General features: G+C 48.8%; 1 protein-coding gene and 1 long non-coding RNA gene across 2 annotated transcripts; both read left to right on the forward strand.

Moving 5' to 3' along the window:
* Positions 1 to 568: 568 nt before the first annotated feature.
* LOC135275392 (uncharacterized) lies at positions 569 to 1,520 on the forward strand. The gene is made up of 3 exons (XR_010342991.1): positions 569 to 739; positions 1,141 to 1,163; positions 1,445 to 1,520. It is a non-coding gene; the product is annotated as an uncharacterized LOC135275392 (long non-coding RNA).
* Positions 1,521 to 2,171: 651 nt separating this feature from the next.
* Positions 2,172 to 8,852, forward strand: ZC3H10 (zinc finger CCCH-type containing 10). The gene is made up of 3 exons (XM_012450442.2): positions 2,172 to 2,255; positions 3,031 to 3,094; positions 4,487 to 8,852. Exon 3 carries the CDS (start codon positions 4,539 to 4,541, stop codon positions 5,841 to 5,843), a length of 1,305 nt encoding a protein of 434 aa, XP_012305865.1. The 5' UTR covers positions 2,172 to 2,255; positions 3,031 to 3,094; positions 4,487 to 4,538; the 3' UTR covers positions 5,844 to 8,852.
* Positions 8,853 to 12,611: the final 3,759 nt, after the last annotated feature.

Below are 12,611 nucleotides of genomic sequence, written 5' to 3' on the forward strand. Positions count from 1 at the left end.
AGTGGCGTTCGCCTGTAGTCCGAGCTGCGCGGGAGGCTGAGGAGGGAGAATCGCTTGAACCCGAGAGGCGGAAGTAGCAGTGAGCCGATATCGCGCCACTGCACTCCAGCCTAGGTGACACAGGAGATCCTGTCTCAAAAAAATTAATAAGTAATAAAGAAAAGAAGACAAACCAGTAAAACAAGAATTTCTGTACAGTCCGCGCCTTTCCACAGCAAAATGGAGGACTTCTCCAAGGAACTGCAATTCCCAAGAAACAATGCGAGGGAAGGTGGCGGTCACTATTTTTTCCCCGTCGGCACCTCTCGGTCCAATATTGGAAATAGGTGCTGACGTTTAAATAGCATAGTGTCCTCATACTAAATCTGAGGCGGGTGGGGAACTGGGATCTCCAAAACCAAATTCTCTGTCTTCCGGAGAACACCTAATTCAACCAGTTCTTAGCTAAGAGGGGCCGAAAACCATCGTTACGCCCATTGGGTAGCCCCGCTCTGTGGGGGGGAAGGGGCGGGAAAACGGAAGTGACGACACCCGGCGCTCTATTAAATAGCTGTAGACGGCGCTTTGGCTTTCTCTCGGCCTTAGCGCCATTTTTTTTCGGTGGGTGTTGTTGGTTTCTGTGTTCGGATTCCACGTACAATCCATTGACATCTGACCTCTGCACTTAACATCATCACAGCAAGCTAACTGTAGCTTTTCTCTTTTTCTCCGTAGAAACCTCTGCGCCATGAGAGCCAAGGTGAGCGGTTCCTGGTAGTAAGTTTGGGAAGTAGGAGTTGGCGAGTAGTGGGAGACTAAGGGAAGGCAAGTCCGCCATAGCTCCTGAACTACTGGGTTTCAGGGGTGCCCAAGAGTTGATGGGAGAGGAAAGCTAGTGAGAGAAGCTGAGAGGCTAGCGGCTAAGTGCTATAGGTAAAGAGAGTGGGAGTAGAAAAATGTAGAATTCGGATTTTATGTTGGGAGGGTGTCCAAGTTACTGATGTGGTTGCTACGACCAGTGCTTCATACTTCTTGGTTAAGAATCTGTCGGGTTCTAAAGAGTGCATTTCATATCCCTCCTAAGCCCACTAATAAGATTCATCTCTCTTTTTTTTTTTTAAAAAAAACACCAATTCTCTGCTGTTTGTGATCGGTTGCTAGTGGAGGAAGAAACGAATGCGCAGGTATGTTGAGACTTTGCCAGTCCAGGAGGAGGGAAGGGGGAGTGTTCCTTGGACAAAACTTACGAGAAATACTTGGTTTGGAAATCTTAAAACAGCTTTAGGAGACAGACGTTTGAGAATTTTCTTCCTAGAGCGAAGGATTGAACAGAACAGAGGACGATAGAATAGTAGTGCTTGTTCATTTTACCACCTCATGCATTCTATGCACGTTTGATTTAATGTGGGAGGGGAAGACAACTCTACTTTAGGAAGCGTATTCCATTCCTGTGTCTGCTTTTCAGGCTGAAGCGCAAAAGAAGAAAGATGAGGCAGAGGTCCAAGTAAACCGCTAGCTTGTTGCACCGTGGAGGCCACAGGAGCAGAAACATGGAATGCCAGACGCTGGGGATGCTGGTACAAGTTGTGGGACTGCATGCTACTGTCTAGAGCTTGTCTCAATGGATCTAGAACTTCATCGCCATCTGATCGCCGATCACCTCTGAGACCCACCTTGCTCATAACCAAAACTGCCCATGTTGGTCCTTTGCCCTGGACCTGTGACATTCTGGACTATTTCTGTGTTTACTTGTGGCCGAGTGTAACAACCATAAAATAAATCACCTCTTCCGCTGTCTTAGCTGAAGAATTAAATCGTCTCGTCTATTACGTGTTTTTTATGGTCCCATCGGGTGGGGGTTTTCTGTCAGTACACTTTGCCCTGTCCCTACCTGTGCTATGGAGGATATAAAGGCGACAGCCCGGGTTATGTGGTGTGGTTTGCACCTGGTTGGAGGCACGTTTTAGGTTGCGTGGGTTGTTAGGCGCTGTTGGTGGTACCGCCCCTAATTTCCAGTAGGTCTGCCATACAGACTACCGCTTTCTAGACTTGATGTCGTGCTTTTGGGTTGGGTTGCCATGGTGACACGCAAAGCGTGCTGGGAACTTCCTGCGATGTGTCTCACGCCTACTTCGTACACCATAGAGTATAGTTCCGGGTCTGGTGGCTAGAGCGTCACTTCTTCCGCAGGAAGCGGAAGAGCGTTCGGGTGGGCGGCTCTTTGTCGAAGCTAGAGGACCGGCAGGCGGCAGCAGCAACTACGGCGGCGGCGGCAGGTGAGGGAGGCGGGAGACTTAGGTGGAGGCCGCGCCCGGAGGGGAGGAGTCGGGCCAGCCCCGCTGCTGGGCTCGGCCGGGCCGCACAAGGCCCCCCAGAATCGAGCTGGCTCGTCCTCACACCCCAGGGCAGTGCCCCTTTTCTGACTGACCCCGCATCGCGAGCAAACGCCAGCTTCGTGACGTCACAGCCCTGCCCATCCCCTCAGCTTGATGACACCTGGAGCCCCATCTCTCCGCTTCACTTCGCGCGCCCTTAGTGTCCCATTCACGTAGTCCACGGCTGAGCGCCGGCGGCACTGCACGGAAACTGCCAAGCTAGAAGACTTGCTGCGGGAAAACTCCTAGGACTTTTTTCGCAAAGTCGAGGGTGTTGGGAAGCGTCACAATCACTGCCCCCAAGTCTAATCTGCCATTCCACTGCACTGTCAGGCGCTGCCCTTTTAAGGTTCCTCACTTGGCATTACTAACTCCAACCTTTGGCCGCGCTCTGACCCTCACATCCTCTTTCATCTTGAGGCAGGGCGCCCCACACCCTTTGTTTACTCAGGGCTGGTTTTCCAACCCATCCTCCCAGCCCTTCCGAATTAGTTTTATCTTTTACTCTGCTTACTGGCCACTTCTCCCTTGGACAAGTGGAGAAGTTCAGTTTGAACCCTAAGGAAATCCTAACGTTTCCAAAGCTTTCCCGTGTTTTGTCAGATTTCCTTCTTGTGACAGCCACCTCCACTCTTACTCCTTCTTCCACCCAAGTCTCTGTTTTTTTCCTGCCCAGAACCCAGCAGTGATGTGGAGGTGGAGACCCACAGGAGCCCCGGACTTCACCTGAGCTACCTCAGGTATCAATTCTGGGACAGTCGGGTGGGGAGGAGCTTCATATCTAATTATCTGCTGCTGGTGTGACTTGCAATGTGAGCCAGGCTTGGATAGATGCCATTTGTACTTCACCTGGTCATTCCCCTTTACTAAAAGTTTATATCTTCTTTTATCACTTCTTTCCTTGATTGCTACTATTATTCTGGGACTACCGCCCTTTAGAGGAAGAGGACCTTTTTATAGATTCTCATGTAACTCTGGCCTCTGGTTTGGTTAGTTCATTTTAGGGAGAGCTGAAGGCAAAGTCACAGCAGTGGGGTGGGGGTAGGTCAAGGCCAAAGTAATCAGGAAAGATTCTCTTACGATCAAAGGGAACAATATAAAGTTTTCCTATTTCAGCAGCAGAGGGAGCCTGAATACCATATAGGAAAGGCTTGGGAGGTCAGACACGTGGTAGCAGGGACTCCAGGTCTTACTAGCGGTGGATAGTGGGGAGGGCTAGAATCAGGGCAGTGGACTGACATTCCAAAGCTCTCTTGGGAAATAGGAGACTTAAAAAGCTTTTATAGAGTCTATAAATAAAGAGGATCTTTATGGGGTGAGGAATGGTGTGGTTGGGTGTCAGTGGGATCTTCACATAGGGGAGTAGGAAGGGGGTGGGGCATGGGAAAAGGTCACTTGTTCCTGTGAAATTAACTCCTTCCCACCTTGACCTTATCACAAATGGTTTGTCCTGGGAAGTCTAGAAGTGGAGATTCTAACTTAGAACTCCTACCCTGAAATGGAGGGGGTTGACCTCTCTGGGGTTGATAGTGATGATGGCTGGGAGGGAATATTAAAATATGACAGGTTTTGAGACTGCCCTCAAGCTGGTGACACCAGTCTCTTCACTCAGCATTTTGTGGCTTCTAGAGATTTGATATGTACAGAGCCCTTACCTGAAGAAAAGGAAAAGGGGTTAAGGAAGTTTTGTTACCAGTGTCCCATCTTCTACAACCCTAGTAGCTCAGCAGCCCATCCTGGGTACTATTTCCAGTTCCCAGACTATTCAGATACCAACCACAGTTTTAATTTCACTTCTACAACTTTAATAAGGTCAACTCAGATGGAAAGATAAAATCCAACACTATTTTTTCTCTGCTCTCTTTGACCTGTCATCATTAGTGAAATGAGGTGGCTTCACCCCAACTCCTTCCCTCCTCCGTTAGCCAGGCAAGTGTGAATCATTCTGACCCAGACCAGGTGCACAAAAGCCTGGGCGGGACTTTTGATGAGTCAGACATTTCAGCCAGAATTCTTATCCCTTAGATTCTCCATCTCTGAAGCCATTGCCCCTCTGGGCTGCCTGCTCTATAGTCAGGAAGAGTGGGATCTCCCTGGAGGACTCTTGTTGATACCGTTTTCCTCTTTTTTAGTGGTCACCAAGAGTGGCAAGATAAAGAAAACCCTGAGTTGGGCGGGACCAGGATGCCTGATCGGGACAGCTATGCCAACGGCACCGGGAGCAGCGGTGGAGGCCCTGGAGGTGGTGGCAGCGAGGAGGCCAGTGGGACAGGAGCAGGCAGTGGCACAGCCAGCTCAGATGCCATCTGTAGAGACTTCTTGAGGAATGTGTGCAAGCGAGGCAAGCGTTGCCGATATCGCCACCCAGACATGAGCGAGGTGTCCAACTTGGGGGTGAGCAAAAATGAGTTCATCTTCTGCCATGACTTCCAGAACAAGGAGTGTAGCCGCCCAAACTGCCGTTTCATCCATGGCTCCAAGGAGGATGAGGACGGCTACAAGAAGACAGGAGAGCTTCCCCCACGGCTGAGGCAGAAAGTAGCAGCTGGCCTTGGCCTTTCACCGGCTGACTTACCAAATGGCAAGGAGGAGGTCCCTATCTGCCGTGACTTTCTCAAGGGGGACTGTCAGAGAGGAGCTAAGTGCAAGTTCCGTCACCTGCAACGGGATTTTGAATTTGATGCTCGGGGTGGCGGAGGCACTGGTGGGGGATCAACAGGCTCAGTTCCCCCAGGACGACGTCATGATCTCTATGATATCTATGACCTTCCTGACAGGGGCTTTGAGGACCATGAGCCAGGCCCAAAACGCCGGCGAGGTGGATGCTGCCCCGCTGATGGTCCTCATTTTGAGTCATATGAATATAGCTTGGCTCCACCACGAGGGGTAGAGTGCAGACTGCTAGAGGAGGAGAATGCCATGCTCAGGAAGCGGGTAGAGGAACTAAAGAAGCAGGTCAGTAACCTGCTGGCCACCAATGAGGTATTACTGGAACAAAATGCTCAGTTCCGCAATCAGGCTAAGGTCATAACCCTGAGCTCCACTGCACCAGCAACTGAGCAGACTCTGGCCCCCACTGTGGGCACTGTCGCCACTTTTAACCATGGCATTGCCCAGACTCACACGACTCTCAGCAGCCAGGCTCTACAGCCTCGTCCCGTGTCCCAGCAAGAACTGGTGGCCCCTGCTGGAGCTCCAGCTGCTCCCCCAACTAACGCTGCACCTCCTGCTGCTCCACCACCCCCACCCCCACACTTGAACCCAGAGATCACACCACTGTCAGCTGCCCTGGCTCAAACAATTGCCCAGGGAATGGCACCCCCACCTGTCTCCATGGCTCCTGTGGCTGTATCTGTGGCTCCTGTGGCCCCTGTGGCTGTATCGATGGCCCAACCCTTGGCAGGAATCACAATGAGCCACACCACCACTCCCATGGTGACTTACCCTATCGCTTCCCAGAGCATGCGCATCACGGCCATGCCACACTGATGGGGAAAATGGACACTCCCCTGGTATAGCCTCCCGTGGCTGGGGTCGAGGGGCCGTTGCCCACTCGCCTAGCCCTCCCCAGCCCTGTCCGAAGGGCTCCCTTGAGAACTAGGACAAGAGACTACAAGGAGTAGTCCTGAGGAGGGGTTGGGTTGGTGTGTTTTCTCTCACCTCCCTTTTATGAGGGTCCTCTTGTCCATCCTCAAGCCTCACAGTGGGGGCTTGCAGAGGAGTGCAGACTGAAGCCAGCAGAGAGGAAGGACTGACGGAGGGCTTGTGTCCTCTTATGGGAATTTGAGAACATCCCTCGTCTTGTCCTCTCTTCTACACAGCACAGGTTCCAGCACTGGTTTTGGAAGAAAAAAACTCCCTGCCCAGAGGGAAAGCCAGGAAAGATTGAGAAGTGGGTGGTCAGGAGAGAAGGCCTGATAGGAGCCTTCAGACAATTTGGGTCCTAGTTGGTTGGGTTGGACAATACAGGAATTGCTTCTGGGCCCTGGGAATGCTGGGACTGTAGTGCTCCAGCCCAAAGACTAGGGGAGCATTCGTTACCCTAGCTTGGCCTGAAAATCCATAGGGCAGGGCCCACTACTTTCCAAAGAAATAAAAGAACAATTATTTTTAACAAATGGAGGCAGTGAAAACTTGCTTAGATATTCTGTGTGGAAAATGGAAGCAGTAAATAGATTTCATGCCAAAATGGGATAAAGACCCCAGCCTCACGTAGCTTGGGTAAGATGGATAGAGGCCAATGAAGAAGGGTAGGGACCCAAAACAAGACCAAATGGGGCTTTGGGGAAGGCACTTTGTGGGGTAGAAGCTTTGGAGCTACCTAGTCTAGTTTAAAAATAGTCCCATCTGTTTCTGGTCTCTGTATGTGCTATTCCCAGGTTGCCTTAGTAACCAGGGCTCCTAGGGTCATTTAGTGGGGCAGGCAGTAAGGAGGGTGTATGTGCTGAAAAATGGGGATGGGATGTTACATAGTTGAAAGATCCTTATTCAAACAGAGCAGGACAGGTGGAAGTTGCCTCTGAGTTGATGGCAGTTAATGTCCCTCCTATCCCAGCCCTTCCTCAGTGGCCAGTTCCTTAAGCCTTTAAGGCTTGGGAGGTCTGGGAAACGGGAGTCCTTCTAGGGACACAGCCTCAGGGTTTATCCCTTTCCTCTGTCTCCACATAGGACCAGATGTTTAAAATCTACTTAAGTCAGTAAGGCCAGGGGCCCCAATAGCCAAACCTCAGTTCCTTCTCAGCTCACGGCTGATGTAGGGAAAACAACTCAGGTGTCTAGTCTAATGGGACAGTAGATTTGGGGGTAGAGAGTGATCCTGGATTGTGTTCCCCTGCATCGTATCTCCTGCTACCTCTTGCTCCCTTGTCTGGTTGATCACTCAGGTCACACGTGGGATTGGAGATGGTGGGCTAGGTCAAGGGGAGTCATTAAAAAAAAGCCTAATGACTAAAAGTGAGCAAACATTGTGGGTTTTAGAAACAATACACTAATAAGTTTAATGTTTTGGGCACGATTTTTTTTTCTTTTTTCTTTTTTTTGAGACGGAGTTTCGCTCTTTTTACCCAGGCTGGAGTGCAATGGCGCGATCTCGGCTCACCGCAACCTCCGCCTCCTGGGTTCAGGCAATTCTCCTGCCTCAGCCTCCTGAGTAGCTGGGATTACAGGCACACGCCACCATGCCCAGCTAATTTTTTGTATTTTTAGTAGAGACGGGGATTCACCATGTTGACCAGGATGGTCTCGATCTCTTGACCTCATGATCCACCCGCCTTAGCCTCCCAAAGTGCTGGGATTACAGGCGTGAGCCACCACACCCGGCCTGATTTTTTTTTCTTAACAGATTTTTAAGTGCACATCTGGCACAACTCTAGACTTTTTTTTTTGAGATGGAGTCTCGCACTGTTGCCCAGGCTGGTGTGCAGTGGCGCCAGTCTTGGCTCGCTGCAATCTCTGCCTCCTGGGTTCAAGCGATTCTCCTGCTTCAGCCTCCTGAGGAGCTGGGATTACAGGTGCCTGCTACCATGCCCTAATTTTCTGTATTTTTAGTAGTGATACGGTTTCACTGTGTTGGCCGGGGTGGTCTCAAACTCCTGACATCGTGATCTGCCCACGTCGGGCTCCCAAAATGCTGGGATTACAGACGTGAACCACTGCACCCAGCAATTCCAGACTATTAAAAGAGATGACTTACAAGCATTTAAAGAAGAATGTAACTATAGATACCAACATGAATTCTCAGTCAAATCATGACTGACTTTATTTCCTCCTTGCCAAGTTACCTCCAAAGAGGTAGATTGGGAAACTTTAGACATTGTATGTCTTATATGTATTTATTCCAGCTAAAGACCACCAAGAATACACCTGGTAATTGAACAAGTTTGGTTTAATGTTCATTGCAGTGAGGGAGAGGGCACACCATTGGGAATTTGTGGTGTGTCTCAGCAAGAGGGTATTAGAAAGGACTTAGAGGACTTAGACTTTGGTTAATTGATTTTGGGGAAGATTCAAGAAAGTGGGTGTTCTTTTGGATTGAGTGCTGTTAAGGGAAGCAAGGATAATTCTGTGATTGGGTAGCTTGTCTAGAAGAAGGGCAGACAAGTGAACCTAAGCTGCAATTGATGATGAAGTCACTAGCTGGGAAAGGGGATGTTTGCTGTTTTTTGGTTTGCACACAGACCTTGCTTTGTGCTTAAACAAAATTGTGAAGTCATTTTGTTTTTTGTCTCACTTCATCACAGTCACTGAGTGACCTTGTCCGATGCTGGTGTTTTGTGAGATTGTTTGTATCTAAGAGAACACATTGGCTACCTGTGAGCACCAGGTCAGCCCTAACAGCTCTGAAGCCTGGCTGTGTCAGACCAGTTCCCAGATTACAGGAGCTGCTTTTCTCTCTCTCACCTGCTAAGTCATCACAGATAAGAAAATTATGGGTCAGTTAATAGTAGCATTTTTTCCATTCAAATGGCTCTGGTTAAAAAATAAGAAAAAAAGTCGGGCGCGGTGGCTCAAGCCTGTAATCCCAGCACTTTGGGAGGCCGAGGCGGGTGGATCACAAGGTCAAGAGATCGAGACCATCGTGGTCAACATGGTGAAACCCCGTCTCTACTAATACAAAAAATTAGCTGGGCATGGTGGTGCGTGCCTGTAATCCCAGCTACTCAGGAGGCTGAGGCAGGAGAATTGCCTGAACCCAGGAGGCGGAGGTTGCGGTGAGCCGAGATCGCGCCATTGCACTCCAGCCTGGGTAACAAGAGCGAAACTCTGCCTCAAAAAAAAATAAAAAATAAGAAAAAAAGGCCGGGCGCGGTGGCTCACGCCTATAATCCCAGCACTTTGGGAGGCCGAGGCTGGTGGATCACGAGGTCAAGAGATCGAGACCATCCTGGTCAACAAGGTGAAACCCCGTCTCTACTAAAAATACAAAAATTAGCTGGGCATGGTGGCATGCGCCTGTAGTCCCAGCTACTCGGGAGGCTGAGGCAAGAGAATTGCTTGAACACAGCAGGCAGAGGTTGCAGTGAGCCAAGATCGTGCCATTGCACTCCAGCCTGGGTAACGAGAGTGAAACTCTGACTCAAAAAAAAAAAAAAAATAGTAGCATTTGGTGGAATCAAACTGAACACTTGTACTTAGTGTTGGTTAGTACATTTATGTTAGAGAAATCTCTGTTCCCTAGTGATGTGCCCAAGGTTATGTTTTATTATTTAAAAAAAAAACCCAACTTGGGTAAACATAAAAAGTCCATTTATCAACAGTAACACAGGAAGAGCTAAATTATATTCAAAATGTCTGTGACTTGGATTGACTAAAACACTGGAGCACTCTCCCACTAAAAAATTGCTTAGGTTTTGAGCTTGTCTGAAGAACAATGTTAGAGATCTATATTAGCAATAATTCACATGAGAATAACTTGGGACTTCCAGTTGGCTACCACAAATTAGAATCTTAGCCCTCAATATGTCAGTTTATAAATATTAAGAGCCTGCTATGTTCTAGGCATCTTTCTAGGAGCTCCACAAGGGTAGTAGAACCTTGGTCATGGATTATAAATACAGCAGTTCTGTGTTCTGCCTAAGTGTAACTACTTAGTAGCATGTTCTTCTAAATGTAATTTTTAAAGAGGGTCATTGACAAACCAACGGGGTTTGCTGGAAACAAGAAAAGGCTGGCAAGGTAAAACTTCAAATAGAAGTCTTCAGATATTTGAAGGGCTGCCCAATAGAGGAAGGTCCTGTTTGCTACACAGGAAATAAGGGAGTTCTAGAATAATGGCTTAACATTTGTTGATTGCTTAATATAAGCCAAGGTTCTGTGCTAGGTATTTGACATGCAACATCTTATTGACACAGTGGGTACTATTATTGTACCCATTTTACAGAGGAGAAAGCAGGCTTAAAAAGTAACCTGCCCAGGGTTCTGCAAGTAAGGAATGGGGCCAGGAATCAATCTATTCAGACATTCTGACTCCAGACTGACATAAGAAAGTTCTAATGGCTGGGCGCAGTGGCTCACGCCTGTAATCCCAGCACTTTGGGAGGCCGAGGCGGATGGATCATGAGGTGAAGAGATCGAGACCATCCTGGTCAACATGGTGAGACCCCGTCTCTACTAAAAATACAAAAAATTAGCTGGGCATGGTGGCACGTGCCTGTAATCCCAGCTACTCAGGAGGCTGAGGCAGGAGAATTGCCTGAACCCAGAAGGCGGAGGTTGCGGTGAGCCGAGATTGCGCCATTACACGCCAGCCTGGGTAACGAGTGAAACTCCGTCTCAAAAAAAAAAGAAAGTTCTAATGATATAGCCATCCAACAAAGGGATCGTTACTTGACAGTAACTTTTTTTTTTTTAAACTCTTTTTTTGTTTGTTTGTTTTTTTAAAGATGGGGTTTCACCATATTGGTCAGGCTAGTTTCGAACTCCTGACTTCAGGTGATCCGCCTGCCTCAGCCTCCCAAAGTGCTAGGATTACAGGCGTGAGCCACTGCGCCCGGCTGGCAGTAACTTTTTTTTTTTTTTTGAGATGGAGTATCACTCTCTTGCCCAGGCTAGAGTGTAGTGGCATGATCTCAGCTCACTGCAATCTCTGACTCTTGGGTTCAAGAGATTCTCCTGCTGCAGCCTCCTAAAGTAGAGTAGTTGGAATTACAGGCCCGCCACCACGCCCAGCTAATTTTTGTATTTTTAGTAGAGATGAGGTTTCACCATGTTGGCCAGGCTGGTCTTGAACTCCTGACCTCAGGTGACCCGCCTGCTTCAAATCATGCCTGGGATTACAGGCATGAGCCACCATGCCTGGTTTGGCAGTAACTTTTGAGGACTAAAGAATACAGAAGAATTTCCTCAAATCCTGTTGCCCTTCCCATCTTTGTGAGCTGAGATCAGAGTACCATATCTGATTCTCTGCTTCTGGAAGGTGATTGTAGTTTACATATAAATGCAGATTGCAAGTCCAGGAAGTTTAAGTATTCTCTCTTCTCCTATAGGCCTCATCCTCTAACAGATGGCCAAACATTTCCTCTACAAATGGCCATCCCTTCCTGTTGTCCACTTACTGCTTATCACCACCAGGTGGCACCTGGGCAGCAGTATTGTCAGTGGGTGGGGACCCACCCTATTTACTTGTGTTGGTAACTGCATTGCAGCTGCTGATCTTGTGGCTCCTGGGCCCCAGCTGGGACAAGACCTTCCTGAGGATGAAGTTTTATCCCCCATATAATTTCTGATGATCTGGATGAGGTGAGGAAGAGAGAAGTTTGGAAAGGAGTCTCCATAGGTCATCCTCTCCATTCTCCCATCCTTAGGAACCTCCTCCCCTGATCCAGTGCTTGGCAAATTTCAGTTTATAGAGAGCTGTCTCTCTAAGGAGGTTCATCCATGTTCCTGCTATAGTGCTGCTTTATCCGTTGGTGAGCAGATCACTCATAATTCTTCCAAGTTCCTTGTTTCCCTTTTCTACCTGCTCACCTCTGGGAATATGGAGGATATAGGAGACAGAATATTATTTCTTAAATAGTTCTGCAAACTGAATGAAGCAGTTGAGATACTGCTAGCCCTAGGGAAGTAGAGAAAAGGAAGTGTAAAAATTTAAGGGATGGAGGCTGGGCAGGGACAGGACAGGTTTTTTTGTTTTTTTGAGACAGAGTCTTGCTCTGTTGCCAGACTGGAGTGCAGTAGCACGATCTCGGCTCACTGCAACCTCCGCCTCCTGGATTCAAGCAATTCTCCTACCTCAGCCTCCCAAGTAGCTGGGACTACAGGCGCACGCCACCACGCCCAGCTAATTTTTGTATTTTTAGTAGAGACGGGGTTTCACCATGTTGGCCAGGATGGTTTCGATCTCTTGATCTCATGATCTGCCCGCCTTGGCTTCCCAAAGTGCTGGGATTACAGGCGTGAGCCACCGAGCTCAGGCTAGGACAGGTTTTTTTTGTTTGTTTGTTTGTTTTTGAGATGGAGTCTTACTCTGTCACCCAAGCTGGAGTGCAGTGGCGCAATCTTGGCTCACTGCAACCTCCGCCTCCCAGGGTCAAGCGATTCTCCTGCCTCAGCCTCCTGAGTAGCTGGGATTACAGGCGCATGCCACCACGCCTTGTTTGTATTTTTAGTAGAAACGGGGTTTCGCTATGTTAGGCTGGTCTCGAACTCTGACCTCATGATCTGCCCGCGTCAGCCTCCCAAAGTGTTGGGATTACAGGCGTAAGCCACTGTGCCCAGCAGCAGGGACAGGTTTTAGTGAGCTTTGATAAATACAGCCTG

The sequence above is a fragment of the Aotus nancymaae genome, unplaced genomic scaffold, assembly GCF_030222135.1.
Source record: "Aotus nancymaae isolate 86718 unplaced genomic scaffold, 86718_ANA_hifiasm-v0.15.2.pri h1tg000016l, whole genome shotgun sequence".
NCBI classification, from domain to species: domain Eukaryota; kingdom Metazoa; phylum Chordata; class Mammalia; order Primates; family Aotidae; genus Aotus; species Aotus nancymaae.

Bases quoted from the DNA above. Each gene is read 5' to 3' on its own strand.
- ZC3H10 (XM_012450442.2), top strand. From the start codon at position 4,539: ATGCCTGATCGGGACAGCTATGCCAACGGCACCGGGAGCAGCGGTGGA.